General features: G+C 32.4%; 1 protein-coding gene across 1 annotated transcript in view; it reads right to left on the bottom strand.

The window, feature by feature from the left end:
- The window catches only part of LOC127736434 (DNA polymerase theta-like), a 38,650-nt gene extending 18,229 nt beyond the window's left edge, over positions 1–20,421 (bottom strand). The window contains exons 1-13 of the mRNA XM_052246978.1: positions 19,410–20,421; positions 18,452–18,601; positions 17,746–17,900; positions 14,420–14,576; positions 13,296–13,422; positions 10,989–11,353; positions 10,527–10,664; positions 9,322–9,537; positions 8,674–8,816; positions 6,269–6,598; positions 5,619–5,943; positions 4,016–4,259; positions 887–3,669 (exon numbers count right to left, since the gene is read on the bottom strand). Coding sequence (XP_052102938.1) covers positions 887–3,669; positions 4,016–4,259; positions 5,619–5,943; positions 6,269–6,598; positions 8,674–8,816; positions 9,322–9,537; positions 10,527–10,664; positions 10,989–11,353; positions 13,296–13,422; positions 14,420–14,576; positions 17,746–17,900; positions 18,452–18,601; positions 19,410–20,409 — 6,133 coding nt within the window. The 5' untranslated portion in view covers positions 20,410–20,421. The remainder of the gene's footprint in view (positions 1–886; positions 3,670–4,015; positions 4,260–5,618; positions 5,944–6,268; positions 6,599–8,673; positions 8,817–9,321; positions 9,538–10,526; positions 10,665–10,988; positions 11,354–13,295; positions 13,423–14,419; positions 14,577–17,745; positions 17,901–18,451; positions 18,602–19,409) is intronic.
- Between the last annotated feature and the right edge of the window lie 462 nt (positions 20,422–20,883).

Genomic DNA, 20,883 nt, shown 5'->3' on the forward strand with positions numbered 1-20,883 from the left:
CGTGTAGCAGTCTGTAACACCAAAGCCTGAACGTAAAACACAAAGGAAACCATCTTGAAATGACCTTGACATCGACCAATCAGATCTCTAGTTTTATTTCATTCAATAACAATAACAACAACTTGATTTGACAAGCATTAAGCTCATTTACGAGATAAACGGAATAGTGTTAACAAGAAAACAAATGAGCATACATTTAATTAAGATGATTTAAATAATCACAATCATCTCAGACAAAAACGAATAAAATGATTAATATTAATTACCTTCGTATTATCTGAATCCACCAAATTTAGAACGTCCTTGATTTACGTTTTGTCGACGAAGTTAAAATTACCGCCAACTGAGACTTAACACCGTGTCATATTAGTCACAGCCGTTATACAATATTCCTGCGCTTTTTGCAATTTGGCAAATGTAAACGACTTGTAATTAGAGATTTTCGGCGATTAAATATTTCATACAATTGTTCTTTGACATCTTAGCCAAAAGCACAGGGGATAATAATCTACATAAGGGTTTCAAGCGAGCACTACTTTCTATGTGCAACTTCAAAACTTTTGGGTGGTTCGACGATCATTTAAGGTTTTTCTGGTCATATTTTTTGTATTCCAGAATAAAAAGTATGAAAAAAGTGTTCAATTAGTTATAAATAAGATAATAGCCAGCCAGATAATAACAGTGGCACATATTTCAGCATTTATTGGGTAGAACACAAATCTAGGGTGCTCGCATAAAGCAGCTTAACTGCTTAAAAATACATGATATAAATATTCACAGAGAGCTAAGAATGTGGATACAGGCTCCTGGGAAGACCAACACTATACTAGAAAATAATGATATTACGTCTTCTAAATGTTAGAATTAGTAAAGAAATAGTAATCACCTTTATCTTTTCCTCTGATGAACTTCCCACCTATACCTCCACCTTTTGGCAGATCAGGTTTCTTTCTCTCACAGGCAAGAGACACAGAATACTTCATCTTTGTTGACCACTCCTTCCTAAAAGTATCAAACAGTCTTGTATCGGCACATACATCTATTACAGTAAGTGAACTTTGTGTAGATGTAATTCCTGACTGATCTGGTTCAAAGTCAAATGTTCTTTCCGTATAATCAACATCTTTTTCAGAATCTGAAATATCATCTTCACATTCCACTTGAGAAATCTGATGTTTAATTCTCTCAAAATCGGATGTGACATCAGCTGTTTTTGTTTTCTTTGATGCTGTTGTATTCTCCTCCTGCACAACCGATCTTGCAGACTTATTTCCTGCTTTCCCTCTCCTTGGCGTCAATTTCAACTTATTTGGAGTCATTCTTTTAGAGGTCAAATGAGGTGACATGCACGATGCATTATTTCCTGGTGGTGTTGGTGGCAACAGGTCATTTTCTGTACTTGTATTTCCATTACTACTACACTTTAAATCCTTCTTGGAATTTGAAAGGCTTGCTACAGCTTTATTTGTTTTAAGATTATTAGATTTTGATATTTTATCATCTTTATTTTGATTCATATCTCCTTGCAGTGAAATTTCTACAGCTGAAAATGAATTCATATTATCCAGAAATGCTAATGTTCCTGGGCTTAATTTACTTTTCATTGGTTTTCTGTTTGTTTTCTGTTCTTTGACAATTTTACTGTTGTCTGCCATTATTTCTACATTTCCCACAATTCTATTCTCTTCCTTGTCCTTACTGCCAACCTTATTTACAGGTGATTCATCATTTAGAACTTTCTCAACCATTGACAATGTTAAGGAGTCACTCAGTTCATTATTCTGTGTTGCCATTGGATGCTGATTTTTATTGTTGTCATTTCCCTGAAAAGTTGATGAAAATGTATCACCCATTTCCATGGCAACAGCTAAGTCCTCCTGCAAATTGTGATACTGAGAGACACCATTAGGCAGCTGCTTCTCATGCTCTTCAAAAACCCTTTCCTGTCCACTCTGAAAAGGAATATGTAAATCTTGGTAGGATTCGTTTTGTGGGATCTGACCTGATTCCTCAAATATGTCCTCTGAATTAACATACATGCATCGCTCGAAGTTACTAGCAGCAATTAAAACTACAGATTCATCATGACCATTTTTCTCAATGTAAGCCATCTTTGGTGATGCATCATGGGTAGCTGCTAGTGGGACTGACATAGCAGTCTTGCATGGTGGTTCTCCAACAGGACTTATTTCAATGATATCACAATCAACTGTTGGAGATGTCGATTTGTCCTTAGTTTTCATAACTGTTTGATCATCACTTAATTTTGGTTCATTATTACAATTTCTTTGGAATCCTTTTTCATTTAAACTCTTAGCTTGCATAGCATTTGTATTGTTCCCATTTCTGATGATGTTACCTTCATTTTTGTCTTCAGTATACCCTAAAAGACTTTCAGAATTGTTTTCATGATGGGAAAGTTCCATAGCAACTTGAGTGTTTACACAGAAACTATCTGCAAATTCATCATGACCATTGTCAGTATTTTCATCTCTTTCCAACTCTATAAAGTTTCCATTTTCATTATTTGAATGTATTTTCTGATCACTGGTTCTTTTCCTGTCTAGATTACATAACTGCTTTAAGTCTGAGTCATAGGAAAGTTTATCCTTTGCATTTTCATTTGTGTGATGTTGTATGGCAAATGGCTGACATGATACTTCAAATTCCTGGGTTAAACCAATGAACAAATCTTCACTTTCTTGTACCTCATTAATTTTTCTTTTATCACTCACAATGTAAATTCCATTCGAGAACTCACCAAGCTTTTCACTTCCAATATTTAATTTGATATTTTGAACTACTGGTTGATCATTTCTCTTTTCAGTTATATCATTTGGAGGGTTTTCATGTCTCTCAGTTTCAAGAATGTTTAGATCATTTATGTTCTTGTCGATGTTTTCAACATTTGTACAATGTTTCCCAATTGTAAAATTTATTTGTGAAAAATCTTCTAGATCATTAGTCAAATTACAGTCAAGGTCAACTTGCATTTTTTCCTCACCTTTACCAACTTCATGATGAACATCAGCTTGTATTGTTACAACATTTTTGCTCACATTTTCAATTTCCACATCTACTTTATTTGGAACAATTTGACATGGACGGCTGCTTTCAGTCTTACTTACTTCCCCATTGTTCGTATTGCTCACAACTGTGTCAGTTTTTTTCACTGTAGACTTTTCACCAGTTTCATTTAAATTTGATTTTATTTTCTTTCCAGAATCATGCTTTTCTAAGACAGGTGGATTTACAACAACCTGACCATGCAGCTCATCATTTGCTATACTAGAATTTGCCGATTTCAAACTCCGTCTTTTCAAACCTGTAGATGAACGCCTTCTTCCTTTACTAGTTCTTCTTCTATGAAAACTATTAGTTGATGTCTTTTTCTGCGTTAAGCTGTTTTCAGAATTTGAAACATTTGGAGTCACCAATACACTTGATCTTTCATTTTTATCTTGGTGAGTTTTATTGACAGAATCCTGATCATTTTTCCACTGAATTCCAAGACCACCAAGTTCCTCTTGTATGAGTGACTTTGCCTCACTAATAATAGTCTCAGCTGCTTCAAGTTCTGTCACACCTTTACGACCAGTCAGCCAAATACACCTGCTGCTTTGTCGTTGTGCTGCTTCATATTCTGTTTCATTTTCATGCTGTTTCTTGCTGAAAATTAGAGTCAAAAATGGGAATTTTGATTACTCCCTATATACTATTAACCAAATTATTTTTGCAGATACTTTTTCGACCCCATTTCTTGCTGACTTTGCAGGGATTTCTTGTGATTTTTCTCACTTGGTTAAATTTTTCATATTAGAGAAGATCCAGGTTTGGCATACTTGCAACAATTTATATCCTGAATATTTTTCTATTTGCAAAAGCCCCTTTAATAGATCACTCGCTCTACTGTATTTGGGTGCTGATCTTGAACCATTACTTATCAAGTTCAATTTAAAGATTCTACCCACCTATATAAATTGTTTCTAAATAGTCCTCTATAATAATAAAAAACCTTTGAAATGGAGCAGCATTCTTCAGAACCAATTCAACATCAACCTCAGTAGCATTAGCCAGTGCTGTTACAGTATGGTAACCAGCATTGTAAAGGACCCTGGCTCTCTGGCCATTTAATAATGTCAATCTGACCAAATCACACAGCTCTCTCTGTATACCAAATGTTAAACGATTCTGGAACTGAGAAAGGATCAACTCTAGGTTATGCCATCCAAGACGTGCACAGAAAACAGTAACCATACCTAAAATATATAAATTTGTTCAATGGCTATACAATAGCAAACACTCTGATAAGGGTTATTTCATTGAAATAAAGTTAGGAGGGTAGGAAGGGAAATTTATTTTTGGACATGGGCCATGTTTGTTTGTTCATTTGATAAAAGTATAATTACTCCAAGAAAGTATGTTCATTGTTGGGGGATTTGAAAGTCCCTTACTACCCTCCAACATCTGTTTTAATCAGATACTGTGGATTCATTTATTTTCATTGGTACCAATTTTCGTGGATTGAGGAAAACTTGCACTTTCGTGGATATTTAATTTCATGGTTTTTCAAAAGTCTGCATATATTCATAAAGCAAATTTGTAGTTCGTTGAATAAATCAATTCGTGGTTTCCACTAAAATTGGTATCTAACGAATAATAATGAATCCACAGTAATGTCTCCTTTCATACCTCCTTTCTGCAAAATGTTTTAAAATATTTTTTCTAAAAAATTGCTTTGTTTTATTCTGTATAAAGCAAATGTTTCATATTTTTTCCCTTTTTTTAACTAAGTCATTTAACTATGATGTATCATTTAGCATGCCTTTTTTGATGATGGTCTCCCCAGATATTTTAATAAGTATCATGGCATAGTGAAAATGTTCAAATAGTTGGTGATATCAATAACATCAGGGTAAAATAAAATTGTACATAAAACCTAAGGGAAATTCATTTCAGATTGGATCTAGGTAAAAAAACTATAGGATCAGTTATTCCCTGGTACTAAATGTCATATGTATATAACATTACATTAACCACTTTTCTTTAAACACTACTGTTTTATGAACCACATAAATTAATTACCAGTTGAACTTCCAATATATTTGAATATAATTCATTAATTACCAGTTGAACTTCCAATATGTTTGAATATAATTCATTAATTACCAGTTGAACTTCCAATATATTTGAATATAATTCATTAATTACCAGTTGAACTTCCAATATGTTTGAATATAATTCATTAATTACCAGTTGAACTTCCAATATATTTGAATATAATTAATTAATTACCAGTTGAACTTCCAATATATTTGAATTAATTAATTACCAGTTGAACTTCCAATATATTTGAATATAATTAATTAATTACCAGTTGAACTTCCAATATATTTGAATATAATTATTTTGAGTCAACATAATACAACCAAACTGTCAAGCTAAACAAACAATATATTATTTAGAGTCAACTTATGTACAGTGACACATAGTTGATTGTCAATAGGAGTCTGGACTCTGGAGGATAGTTGTCCCATTGTCAATCATATCACATCTCCTTATTTTATATTATACAATACAAACATACTGTTATAAATGCTTAATGTGTCAATACAAACCAGCAAAAGTAGCAGCTGACTGTTGTAATGACTGCAGCTGTCCTTTGTTACAATTATATTTCCTGGCCACCTCAGGAAGAGGAACCTCATGTACCAAATCATGTAATATAAGAGATGTGTAAAATCTTCTATGGATTGCCAGACTTCTCATCTGGGTCTCAGTTTTGGTCAGAATCCTTCCCCTGATGGCACGAGCTATGAAGCTCTCTTGTACCCCAACAAGCTCTGCTACTCTTTTCATGCCAACAGATAAGCTTTCCCAGAGGCAATAGTATTGGTACCAGTCTAAACTGCTACCAAAGTCCATACTATAAATAGGGGTTACCTGTAAATTATGGATAAATATGAACCAGACATTTTGACTGACTCTTTTGTTTTCTCCATTTTCTGTTGTTAAAATATATCTATTTGAAACATATTAGTTTGAATTATAACCTTATTCAGACCATAAAAGCCACTTATTACACTTAACATGCTAAGCAAAAGAATCAAACTTTCATATATACCAATATCCATTTTGCTTTTACTTTAGTTCATACTTTTTCATTTTTGGTTTTTGGTTAGGTTATTCTAATACTATAACACTGTACTTTTTAAAAAAAATCTTGTCAATATAAATGTAAAACAAGCAGTTCTGTCAAGTGTCATACCAAGTAAATAATATGAAGTTCATTTTCTAGGACAAAGCATTGCCTAGCTTTCTGTAACTCAGCAAACACCACCAATCCTTCACGTGGAGATAGTGATGAAGCTAAAACAGCTGACCCCAGTTGTGTTGGACAAAATCTTTCTTCTTCCTTCCCATCAGCCATAGCAACCTTTTGTAGGCATACAAACTCATTTTCCTGTAGGAATTTGACACAGGCTGCAATCATGTCTTCATTTGCATTGTCGTCTGCTGAGATAGCAGCAGATAACATGGTACAGGATGTATACAAGGCAACATCTGCTGGGACAGTGGCGACACCACTTACAACAATCTGGAAGAAAGATATTAAAATTTCACAGGACATGTTCATACATGTAATGGTCTGTAAAACTCAGATCAGGAGATTGGGAAATTTTGGTCAGGAGTTTAGACCTCAAAGCAGGAGGTTTTTTATCGACATAAATTTTGTCGTAAAAGTAACCGTCTGATGTAAAAATTGTCTTTTAAAGTGTTTTTTCTTCAATCTTCCATCTGAATGTAATTTGTTTCAAGTACCCTAGTGATTGATATATCATTTGAAAGAAATATTTAGAAGATTCTGTTTCTTGCTTTGTTTTTGATTGTTGAATGTTGACTGCCCATAAAGAAAGTAAATTTTTTGTACTATGATTACCTTTTCTTTGAGTGCTAAGAGAAAATTAAAGTCTATTGTTTTATTCATGCCCCCTCATCTTTTTTTATTTGTACTCAATGTCATTGGCAAAGAAATATAAGAAAGAAATATGCTACACATTTATAACATGATAAATAGATGATAGTTTTTAAGCATTAAATAGTAATTTTGCTAGAAACCTTAAGACTCATTGTTTCAAACACTGTAAAATATATTAGCTATTAAAAAAAAGTCTTTATTATATTGACAATTGTTATTTAATAACTGATGCACTAGTCTATGAACACTGGGTCATGAAATAAGTACAAGCTGACTTGGCTGCCTTCAATACAATTATATACTAAAGTAATCCGGATCCTGGTAAGAGTTTGTGTAGTTGTTTATCTCAACACTGTGAAGGTTGTAAATTGTCTTTGAGTCAATGTTTTTCTGCTGTGAGATTGGATTTTCTTGAGAATGTTGCAGGTCCTTTAATGTCCGCATTGGAGTGTGAAATAGCTAGTTTAACTTTGCTGATCGAGTTGAAAGTTTATTTAATGTTTTTTTCTGCATCAAAACCTTCCGATCAATGTTTTGTCTTTTGAAAACATATTCCACATTTCTATCATTGCCAGTATTTACTTTTAATCATCCTTGGTGTGTGCCATAAACAGAAGACAGATCGAGTGATTGATATCCTATCACCTGTTTATTGTTTAATCAAACTGTTATCACTTGTTAATTAGCCGCAGCTGTTATCACTTGTTAATTAGCCGTGTATGTTCTATACACTCAGGTTTTTACGTCTTCAATAATAAACATTTGTAAACATCGTAGTAAAAATGGCGACTTCAAATTTTCATTCATGATTTTTTTATACTTGATTTTTTTCTCTTCAACGGGAGGACGGGAGGAGACCCCTGAAAACGGGATTATTGTACTCTAGTTGGGAGGTTCACATGTATGCATGTTTTCTATTAATATTGAATCTAGAGAGAATATCAGTGATGTAAAATTTTGATATATCAAAAACATAGGTATGCATGATAACATGAAATAAAGAACAATACTTTCATAGTAATCAACCAATTGACAAGAAAGAAAGTTTCTTTCATGTACGTATACTGTACCTGAATTCATTTAAACATTAAGATTCAAATAATATTGAATTATTATAATGTTAGTTAGATGGTTTTAAATCAAGTTTCATGATTTTTGGTCAACCATGAAATTTCAAAGCGTCATTCCCTGTTTTCAGATGTGGAAAATCAACAATGGATAAAAGATATGTTAAGTCTTAATATGCATTACTGTGAACCAATTTACACATAATTTATGTTAAGCCTTTTTTAGCAGACAACACGATGATTTTATTTTATGATTTTCTAATTTTCTTGATGTATTTATATATGGGAGGTTTCAAGTTTAACATATTCCCAACAATTTTTATTCTCATTATTCTTCTACTCACGAAAATAGATCACTTGTTGGTTGTCAATGCGATATATCCAACCAATGTGATCAAACATCTTGAGGATCTATGAGGACTAAATCTGACTTAATGAGGAAATGGAAAAGTGGTATGATTTTTTAATTCATGACACTAAATTCCTACACACAATTAACCAACTGCAAAGGAACAGTGCTTTCATTGCTGTTCTTCTTCACAAAGTCACAGTGAGGCCTTCAACACGAAAGCAAGGCTCACTCTTCAGTGGAAATTTAAGACAGTCCCATTGAATGAATCTACTGACCTCTAAAATTGCTCTTTTTAAACTAGAGCTGAGTTCCTGTCCCTCCCTACTGACCAGACAACTTTGAACAGGAGGTAAGGAGGAGGATATCAATGTTACAGCTTTATCTCTCTCGTTTGGTCGGCAGATTAGAATACTCTCTCCTGAAAAGAAAACAAGACTAATTATCAAATCAGGTACATAATATTATGCAAATAGAAATTAAGCATGCAAAACGTTTCATAAAAAATCATAAAGCTTAATTGTTTTCTGTTTCTTCAAAAGGTTGTTTTAAAGTCCCATATTCAAAGAATAACAGGATGTATACACATTAATGAATACTTGCAAACATCTTGATGCATTAAGTTTATTTCAAAGCAAATCAGGAGTCCTTCCTTTTTCAATTGCTCTAAAAATTCACCAACCATTGCCCTTCTCATCTGCTTTCAAGAATCAAAAGCTTGATAAACAGTTTTACAGAGTTCCCATATTACAATATGTCAAAATAAAAAAGTTCATCAGTTGAATGGTTCAAAAGTTATTGCACAGAACAGCTGGAGCCACCAATCCAGCAGCCTTCCTAAACACTGGTCATACAACCACAAATCAATAACCAGTTTCTGTCAGAAAACCTGATTAAAAATGAATTCATTTGAATGCACAATTTACCTTCAGTATCAACTCCTTTTCTTCCAGCTCTTCCAATCATTTGTTTATATGTTAAAATATCAATGATCTTGCCAGCATGGAATGTAGGTGACCTTACAATCACTCTACGGGCAGGTAAGTTTACTCCCGAGGATAGAGTTGATGTGGCTATCAGAACTTTGATGATTCCCTGTCTAAAACTTCCCTCGATAATGTCTCTCTCATCAAAAGTCAGACCTGAAATGAAACAGTCAAAACATTTAACTAACTGGTATTCACATATCCTTGTTACAAATATTTGTAACATAATCTTGAGCTGTCTAACTAAAGATAACCAATAAAAGGATCTTAACTTTTGGACATGAGCATCATCAGACAGCCAGAGAAAATAAGTTTTAAGTTTAAGGTTTTTAGTACTCAACCCTCCCACTTCTAAACTGGGTCATTGAAACAACAAAAGGTTTATAAAAAAAAAATATATCTGTATAAAAGATGTAAATACTGTATGTCACAGAAGTACTTTTATTATCAAAACACTAGTACTGAGCAAGTGTTTAATACTGCATATCAAAGGCACAGAAGTACAATTTTATTATCAAAAAGCTAATAATCTCTTGTTGAAAGATCTCTTAACCAAAGCAGTATGATGTTTCATTTTACATACAGCTGGTCACTGAAAACAAATATATTTATAGATCAGTAACAACTGGTTCTATTTTTATTTCTTAGGTGAAAAAAGTATCAGTGCACAACAGACTGAACATAATTTTTATAATCTTTTATGAAAAGAATTTTAATAAAAACATAATTCAATAATGTAATGTGGATCACAGATCTTCATCTTTCATCTGGGATTTCCTTTACTATCGATCTTATTTGACCCTGTTATTTTGCAATTAGGATATTAGCATGCTTCCCTTAATTGCATGATTTCCTCTTACAAATAGGCTATGCAAATAACTCAATATACTGTAGTAAGCTGTAATAGTTCCAGGCATAATAAAGCATAAAAAAATTCAAATGAGAAAACCAACTGCCTGTAGAAAATCAAATATAGCAGACAGCAACCAAATAGCAACACTGAATTACAGGCTTAGGTTTAAGACAGGGGTATACAGTTTGTGGTTGGGTTAAACATGTCTTATTTGTAATGACTTTAGAAATAAAAATAAAAAGTATACAAGAATAAGAATAATGAATACAGTATATAAATTTAGATTGTAAACCTGCATGATGGTAGGCCACACCAAATGGTACTGTTCTGCCAAGTGTAGTATCCAGACCTACTGGTGTCCTCTTCAACTGTTCTACAACATCCATTAAACTGTTACCATTCAGTGGTAAAGGTAGTTCTTCCTTCTCACCTTATAAAAGAAAACAATTGAACATATGTGTAAATAGAACTCTGTGTCAAACCTTCATCAATTAAGAAGAAAAGCTTAGCCTATTGTTGATTTGATATAATCTTTATGACACAATTGTTAAGTATTTAGCATAGTTTCAAAAGTTGCAGCTTCATAGGCCTATTTAACTGGAAAGTTTTCTCCCTTCTGCTACAAAAAGGTATTTGTAAAGATCAAATATTTGGATTCAAAAAAATTTAAAAGAAATCTTTTATTATTTTTTGTGTACCAGTTAGCTTATCACCTTGTAAACAACAGCATATTAAAGTGCTAAAAACAACACACCATTTTGAGGTTTTGAATTCCTTAAAATCATGTAAAACTCTTTGGCTATGGACTCTGACAGCTTTTCACACCAGTTCTTGGTTGGACAAAATATCAAAACTGAATGACCTCCCTTCAATGTTTCTAAGCACAGAGGTATCACATGATCAGAGTCATCTTTAAAGGTCATGGTCAAATCAACATCCCTAATTTTCACTAGGGAACTATCATACAGAGCTGTACCAATCTTCACACATTCTGTTAACGGCACAGGTCTATAATCTGTATGATACAATTCAGCCTTCAGCCATTTGGCCAAGAGATCTAGATTTGGTAGTGTGGCACTCATTCCTACAATCTGCACACCATTGATAACTTCTGTAGATCTGAAAAAAAATTGTTTTTATCATGACTGTGAAGCTTCTATCAGATATACAATTTTGTATTCAAGTTTATGAGTTTGTATTGAATTTTTATTTATAAAATAAAATAAAAGAGAACAAATGAGAGCAATCTTACCAGATGACTGACCATACCTTGGTAATAAAATGTTGCAAAGCATTTTTTCTTATCATTTTTTTTTATATAACATTATATTTTATTCATCAAATCTTGCTTGATATAAAAACCATCAAGATTTCAAGCTTCACTTGATGTACACTGTTACACTCCACTGACTACCCAGGGAATAATCAGTTGATTAGACTTATTGACATACATGTATACATTTTTGTTTAGAAAACACTAAAATAACACTACCGTAATTGGGCTTGTATAGTTCGCACTGGTACATAGTCCGCACCCCCTTCTCCCCACAAAATATCAGGTAAAAAAACTTTTTGTAACTGTTAGAAAAGGTTAATGAAACTCCGGTAATTTTAAATCGTGTGTGGTCGTTTGTGATATTTTCTTGTAAAAACCTATTTTCCATCACCAAACAGAAGCTGAAACTGCTTTTAAATGGTTCTAAAACACTTCACGCTGGTTAAAATAAGTCTAAATCACACAAAAAACAATTCAGAAACTTGTGTATGTTTAAACCGGAAGTTTGAAAGGCACGTGTAAAAGATGAAAAAACCCAGTGAGAGTCGAAATCCGTACATAATAGATATCACTATAATACGACTTTGAATGTAAAACAGTTCCCTCCTTATGTAAAACAGTGTTTAATATATCTATCACATTAATGTTTGAAGGGTCTTAAGCTAATACAAAACATATTTGTCAATAGGAAACACCAAAACGGAACGAATAATAACCAATTACGTTTTGTAGTTTACACATCATAAGCTGGTTTACGGTTGTCTTTTTTAACTTTTTTTATACGATTTCATTCAAGCAGATACCAGTTTATATTTAGCAATGCATTGAAAAGAAAAGAGAATTTTGTAATGAAGCATTTAATTTTTAAATTTATCAGGATTAATTTGATATTGAATAAAAATAACTTATTAATATGGATTGGGTAAAATTATTGGTTTGAAAAATGATAAGAGCGCCCTCTACAATGTCAATAACAAACATGGCGGAACGTAAACAAACCACATCGCGAAATTGAAATTTTCTCTCTTATTTCTTGCTTATTGTACTCTATAGTCCGCACCCCTGCTGTCAGGGTCAATTTTGGAGAATAAAACCGCGAACTATACAAACCTTTTAACGGTACTAAAAAAAAATTATTCATTGCTTATGTTCCTTTTAATTGTTAGTAACATTGGACTTGTTATCTTATGTCCATTACTATTGGTGTCTACTCTATTATTATATTCATTCACAAAAATTCTGTAAACGTCATCTATATTTTTTGTTTTCTGCTCAGATTCATAATCTGACTTATGTAAAGAAAAACTAAGTATTGTAATTAAAAAAAATTTATTGAGTAACACTTCTTGTCGGTGATTTTGTATCCAAATATTAGATGTTGTAGCATTTTTTCTTATTCTTCAATATCATTTTAAATGAAAATCTGATGTATTACAAAAATTGTTTGCTTGCTGTAAATCCCAGCAAATACAGATTTTAGAAATTAGAAATTAAACAGATATTTACAACTCTGCAGCAATTTTCACGACATGATTCCTTAATTATAGCAATCAATGATGTGCAAAATTATGAATTATCTCCCTTTGTTGGATTTTCCTACTCAATTTTCACAAGCTATTTCTGTAACTTTGGATCATCAATTAAAGATGAATACGATTTCATAATATAACTATACACACAAAAGCACAGAGAGATTTATGAGGTTTTTATCTGTATTGCATAAATTGCACAAATCACAAAATACCACAGCTTAAAATAGCAACAACTGGGTCTTTGAAATCTTACTGGTTGCCTTTGTTCATCTGTTCCTTTTCCTTTCTCATTACATAGCAAATCTTAGTCAGCATAAGTTCCAACAGATAGCCTCTGTGGGAATCTCCTACCAAATGTAACTCATCTACAACTATAATTCCTGGAATAAAATAAATATAATTGAAAGTCAGTAGCACTAGCTGCACTGCCATTGGTATAGCAGGATTTACATGTATTGCGATTTTAAAGCAGAATAAAATTTTGTTTGTTACAGTTTGTTTTTTATCAAAACAAATATTTGCTAGTGAACTTTATTACTATCCAACATCTGACACCTGAGTAAAAATGTATTATCATGCCTCTACGACTTTAAGTTGCTATAATATGAAACTAAATGCAAAATCAAAGTCACTCATACACCAAATGCAGGCCAATGAAATATTGTTTTTAATGGAACTTCATTTACTTTATAAAAACAAGTCAGTTGACAAAATATTCTTCTCTAACCTGTAGTTGCTTAGATTTAAACCCTATCACAGAACATTTTCAGTGTCTTTTTAATTGTAGAGATCAGTTATTGTGGAGTGAGTTATCCTTTGTGATTTTTGATCATTTGAATTAGGGAAATGTTTGAAGTTTTACACAATTCTTGAAATGGTGACCCTGAAGTAAGGACTCTGTTGTTCATTATTTGTGCTTGATACTTTATTTTTGAAAACTCATTCCATTCTGGTTGCTTGATACATTAAATTGAGCTTGCTTTATGGAGTAATCTCATTTGTACAAGTGCATTCATATATATGGGAACTCTCTTCTTAAATGCCATTAAGGGACTTCAATATGCATTCTATATTTATTGCTTAATTAACTAATCTCACTGGTTAAATCTCCTGTCAGAATGATAAAATTAGTTTATTGGTAGTTGGTGTTTAAAGCCACTTCAGCACCTTTGGCTATATTCTTGCTTAACTCTATCTGAAAATATAAGCTAAAGGTTTTCTTCAAGGGCCATAAGGTAATTCTGCATAACAGTCCTGAAGTATTTCATTATTTATAAACAGTGACTGAGTGTTCATAATTTCTATGGGTTGTTGGGAGTTTGTGATAAAATAATAATAATGTAACATTGTTTATTAACATAAAGGTACTGCACATACCCAGCTTATCTAATTCTTTATGTTCCAGTAACCTATTAATTAGACCATTTCCTTTCTCTATTGTACAAACTGCTACATCAACAGATTTGAGGCCTCCAGGAGGGGAATGACTTCCCATAAAACCACTCACTCGGATTCCAGCATCTTGGTAAAGTTGCTGTTGATAATACAAACAGACTGTAATTGCAAATAATGTTTACATAGCTTCATTTTGAGACCTCATATTAAGACATGAGCCAATGCCTTACCCAAAGAGATATTTTGCTTCAATGTGTGGGCATTCCAACAGAAAATTTTGAGAGTTTTCATATCTTAGAAAAAAGATGCAGTCTTCATGTTACATGATATATCATGTACTAAGAGTGTTTTTAAGTTTTGAAAACATATGTTGAGGAAAAGACATTTTGAAAGTGTGTGATTTTCCATTCTACAATTTTATTATTATATTTTTGGATAGAGCAACTTTACTCAGACTGCAACTAGGTAAACTGAATGATTTTTGCTACTATGGTTGTTATGCTCTTTGATTCAGATTACCAAAGGAAAAAATTGAAACAAAAATTCGTAAGGGTTCCGCGGAACCCAGTGTCTCGCCTACTTTTTGCTGTTAATCACAGGCTCAGCAAAAATGAGGAAAAAAATTAATAAAAATATTCCTCTCTATACTATCTTTTGATTGTAAGTAGCTTCTGTCCAAGTTTGGTAAAAATCCAGGATAGTTTATGAATCTAATAAATGTTTTAAAAACTTAAACTGCAGACTGTATGTAATGTTAACTGGAAGAAAAACTAAGTCCATTTATAAGTAAAATACGGAAAAAATGGAACAAAATTTCCTTCTAGATACTAGCTTTTAATCATAAACAAGCTTCTGTCTAAGTTTGGTACAAATCCAGGAAAGTTTAAGAAAGTTGTTCAAATTTTAAAAACTTTAACCACAGAGTGAATGTAATGTTAACTGGCAGAAAAACTAAGTCCATTTATAAGTAAAATACGGAAAAAATGGAATTTTTTTTTACAAAATTTACTTCTGGATACTATCTTATGATCATAAACAAGCTTCTTTCTAAGTTTGGTAGAAATCCAGGATAGTTTAAGAAAGTTATTAAAATTTCAAAAACTTTAACCACAGAGTGAATGTAATGTTTCCTGGCAGAAAAACTAAGTCCATTTATAAGTAAAATACGGAAAAAATGGAATTTTTTTTTTACAAAATTTACTTTTGAATATTATCTTATGATCATAAACAAGCTTCTGTCCAAGTTTGGTAGAAATCCAGGATAGTTTAAGAAAGTTATTAAAATTTCAAAAACTTTAACCACAGAGTGAATATTTGTGGACGCCGCCGACGACGACGACGCCGACGGAATGTAGGATCGCTATGTCTCGCTTTTTCGACAAAAGTCGAAGGCTCGACAAAAATGAAATAAATCCTTGAGAATGCCTTTATGATATCAAAAATGTCCATAAAGAAAGAGATCAATGTGGTGTCAATGGTCATTTTGTTTTCTTTATGCAGATAACTATTTTAAACATTTCCCATTCGCAGGGTTTTTTTACCTTATAGGATTGAACGCCTTTTTAAAGGAATTTATTGGTGTATAAACTCGACCAATTCACTCACAAACAAATAAAAGTCCGAAGGACTTTTATTATATGTTTTGTGAGTGACTTGGTCCAGTTTATACACCAATAAATTCCTTTAAAAAGGCTTTTAATCCTTATAATTCTTTAAGATTGGAGATAAGGAATATATTTTTCCACACTAGTAACCTCTATCACACGTAAATTGTATATTTGTGTCATTGAATAGGCCTGGGGCATGAATTTATTTGTTTTTGGTTATTGCAAAAATATGTACTCAATGAAATTTGCAATCTGTTAAAAAAATAAACTACAAAAACTCTTATTATCATTCAAATGAATGTTTTTGTGTTGATTATTTAATTTAACGCGATCAACGTGCAGTGAAAATAAATTTTGTTAACGTCGGTGTTTTTATCGCCGCCATCTTGTTAACATTGGTTACGAAAAGAAGTTCGGTCACCGTCGCATATCGAAAAATAAACAACGTCAAGATCAACTAGCGGAAGTCGTCTCGACCAATCATATCATCGTATTCCCTAATATGCAATTCATATAAGAATTATTTCAAAATATAAAATGCCTACAATATCTCTTTCACATAAACTGTCACAGAGATATGTCTGCCTATTTGTTATTTTGATAATGCAAATGTTAAAATTAAAATAGCAATACTTTAACATGTAAGTTATGCAAATATTCAAAGTCAATGAACCATGACGGAAGGTACATGGCTAAACAATCTCCATGGAAATGAGATGTGCCAATGCTAATACAATTGCATACCAAATACCATTAACTTTTCATAAGTCGTTCCCTTTATACAAACCTTAACACAAACATTAACTTGTAAACTATGTAAAAGTTTCAAAGTCAATGAACCATAATGAGGGGGTGGGGTTATATAATCTCCATGGAAATGAAACTTGCAAATGCCAATACATTTGCATACCAAATATCACTGACTTAACATTAGTGGTTCATCTTAAACTGACCTAATCACAAACTAATACATGTCAACTAAGCAAAAGTTTCAAATTCAATAGACCATGACTGAGGGGTAAGGACCAAATATTCTCAATGGAAATGAGACATGCCAATGCTTATAGAACTGCATACCAAATATCATTGACCTACCACTAGTGGTTCCCCATAAACTGACCTAATCACTAACTAATACATGTAAACTAAGCAAAGTTTTAAAGTCAATAGACCATGACTGAGTGGGGCGTGGCCAGATAATGGTAATGAGATGTGCCAATGCTAATTCAACTGCATACCAAATATAATTGACCTACAACAAGTGATTCATCATTAACTAGACCTAATCACAAACTAATACATTGTTGTTGCCGCCGCCGCCCAAACCGGAAACAGCATACCTATGTCTCGCTTTTTGACTCTGTCAAGGCGAGACAAAAAATGTTGATGTGGCTAAAACATCTTTTTGGTTAAGACCTAGGCTCATATTTTGTTTTGGCTAAATCTATGTGCTAAAATGGTCTATGTCAACTGTCATGATTTTTTTTACTAAAATGTCCAGATTATATAACCCTATTCAATTATCAATAAAAGTAACATTATTTTGAAATAAATGAAGAATCTAACTATTTTTGCAATTTCAGGGGAAAGATAGTCCCTTTCTTGCTTTTTTATCTGATTGCTGCTTTTTACTCCCTCATTTCAGCATATTTTACATACATGTACCTTATTTTCTTTATCAAGATTTTTTAGAAGCCTTACCTGTAAATAAAACATTTTTTCTCTGGCAACTGATACAAAGGGTAATATAAATATAGCTTTCTTTTTAGTTTCCATAACTCTCTTCAGTACCAATAGTTCTGCAACCATGGTCTTGCCAGCACTGGTTGGGGCTGAGTATACTAGATTACCACCAGCTTTAATGGAAATCAGCACATTTTAACAAAATATATACATGGGCTGTTCTATATAAATATATATGTCATTCAGGAAAAGATATACATTGATATACACTGAAGCACCCATGTGTTGGCATCTCCATTATTTTATACTCTTTCAGTAAATGTGAAAATCCAAATAAATATGAAAATTGTTGCATTATATGTTACAATGGGACTGTTCCATTAATATATTAAGAGAAATATATACGTTTAATTTTTTCATCAGTCTTAATTTCACACTTATGGACACTCATAAGACCAGTTTGGCACCTGTTAAAACTTTTAAACCCGCTGCATTTGTTTGCACAAGTCCCAGGCTCTGTGTTGAAGGCCGTACTTTGACCTACAATTGTTTACTTTTTACACATTGTGACTTGGATGGAGAGTTGTTTCATTGGCTCTCATACCACATCTTCTTATTTATATCAAAGAACAAGATGAATTTTGACAATTGAAATCATTTGAATTTCCATTTTCGTCGTTATGCTGTTTGATAATTAAAATAAATAAATCAAAACTATTGTTACCCAGAGTATTTCCTTTACAGAGGCATTCTGCTTGCCATTCAAACATTGCTGTGATCCCTTTACTGTGATACTGGTTTATAACTGGTTCAGGAAGGCCCCAGTTGCTAAGGCTAAGTTTATCTCCACTGATATTCAGCATAGAAGATTTTTCTAAATAAAAACAAAGTAGATACATTTAATATGCAATTCTAGAACTTTCAGTGTTCTTCCCATGGACATTCAGCATCATTGTAACATGGTGCTATCTGAAATAATTTTCTTATACATTTATTATATGGATGCATGCTATAATTTCTTGAAACAAAATAGTATTTTAAAATTCCTGGTAAATCAAGATCCTTTATAAAATTTGTGGGGAGATCATTGAATTATTGCTTGATGAACATGACAAGGGTTTAGTTAAGTAGTTTGGATTAGTCCTATCAACCATACTGGTAACTATGCCAAAATCATATCAAAATCAAAATTAGTAAGGTAAGTTAATAATTTCAGATATTCTGTGTGATGTTGCAATTTTTCCCAATGGGGTGGGGTCTTTTTACAAGACCCTTATCACAAGGAATGCTTTAGAAATCATATACGATAACAAATATCCTAAGAAATAAAAACATCTTAAAAACAAACATAAATGAGTAACTCTCAAATTGTACTTTCTTGTTAATTTGACCTGTTGATACTATTTAGACCGTTGGTTTTCCCGTCTGAATGGTTTTACACTAGTAATTTTTGGGGCCCTTTATAGCTTGCTGTGTGGTGTGAGCCAAGGCTCTGTGTTGAAGACCGTAGTTTGACCTATAATGGTTTATTTTTATAAATTGTGACTTGGATGGAGAGTTGTCTCATTGGCACTCATACCACATCTTCTTATATCTAAAGACATGCAAATCAAAATCACCAATCTATTAAAGTATTTATACAAGCTAATTTTGAAATAGAACAGACCCCCTAGTATTCTTACCATGTAAATCTGATTTTCTTCTCATATTTTTTTCAATCCTATCTTTTTGATTATTTTTATGAAGTTGATCTTTTGGCAGTTGTTGCCTGTCAACATCTCCATCAATGTTTGCAACTTCTTGATGTGAATTATTCACCATTTCCAATAAAGATGTCTTACACTTACTGACAGCATTTTCCTTATCATTTTCTTTAACAGAAGGGTTTTGTTTCAACAATTTATTTTGTTGTACTTCTGACTTTTTTGCACTTTCTAGACAAGGAGATAAAATTATATCAGATATATTCATAGAAGTTTCAAGTGTAAATAACGATTTTAGCAGATGATTTTGCCTCTTTACATTTGATGCTATCAGTTTTCCTTTGCGAGAATTAGGTGTAGTTTGAGGAGTTGAAGCAATCTTTGGTGTCTGCCATGAAATATTATCATCATTTCTAAGATGATGAACAGATTTTTTAGTACTTTGATTCCAAATTTTTCCGTCCGTTGGATTATAATCTCCTGGTGACTTAAAGATGTCATTATTTGTAATTGATGTACTGGTTCCACTTGGTGTTGTAGGGTGGCTCTTCATTACTGGAATAATTTTTGCACCAGTTAAAGGTTTGCTTCTAAGAAATCTAGTTGAATCAGCAGCAGCTGATTGTGGTTTCAAATTATCTGCTAAATTTTTGGCAGAATTAGCTCCAGAATTAACAGTTGTCTTTTCTGAAGCATTATTGATAAATTTAGTTCCTGAGCTACTTGTTGTGGGTGACTTTGTTGTCGAATGAATAGCTGAATTTTTGGTTACAAAAGCAGATGCCTTATTTGTTGGATTTGCAGGTGACTTGGTTGTCTGGATCTGAAGTTGACATCTTCTTGATTTTGGAGTATTGGTCTTTTTCACAATGAAGTTTTCCTCCATCTTATCCATTACGTCTAACATTTCAACATCCAAATCAGTACAAAATGAAGAAGAGAAAGATGCCAACATGTCTTTGTTTTGATTTGACTTCATGTTGTTAACCTGGTCCTGTAGAAAAGAATATAAATAATATTATATATAGGGTTAATAATTAGGATTCTGAACTATGAGGGAAACATCAAATTCAGAAATAAGTATTATCCGACTATCTTCCAATTGATACTAACATAAAATTTATAATTTTGGGTCAATCAGTTGATATATAAAAATATTAACAGACGAAGAAAGTTCAAAACATGATAATTGTATATTGAATAATGAGTTACTACCGGGTATCTTAATTTGATTCTTTCCATGCTACAAGGTGTGGTATAATAAAATTTTGAAAGGATAGCTACATGAGATAGATATCAGATAAAAAATTATGATCCTTTATTTAGTATCAGGAGGAAAGTTGTCTCATTGGTAGTCATACCACATCTCCTTATTGTTATGTTTATGTCAAGCAACCATTTGTTTTCAAAAGGATAAACAAAGTGGTGACAGTATGCTTTCCCAATTATCGTT

Source organism: Mytilus californianus, unplaced genomic scaffold (genome assembly GCF_021869535.1).
Source record: "Mytilus californianus isolate M0D057914Y unplaced genomic scaffold, xbMytCali1.0.p SCAF_31, whole genome shotgun sequence".
Taxonomy (NCBI): domain Eukaryota; kingdom Metazoa; phylum Mollusca; class Bivalvia; order Mytilida; family Mytilidae; genus Mytilus; species Mytilus californianus.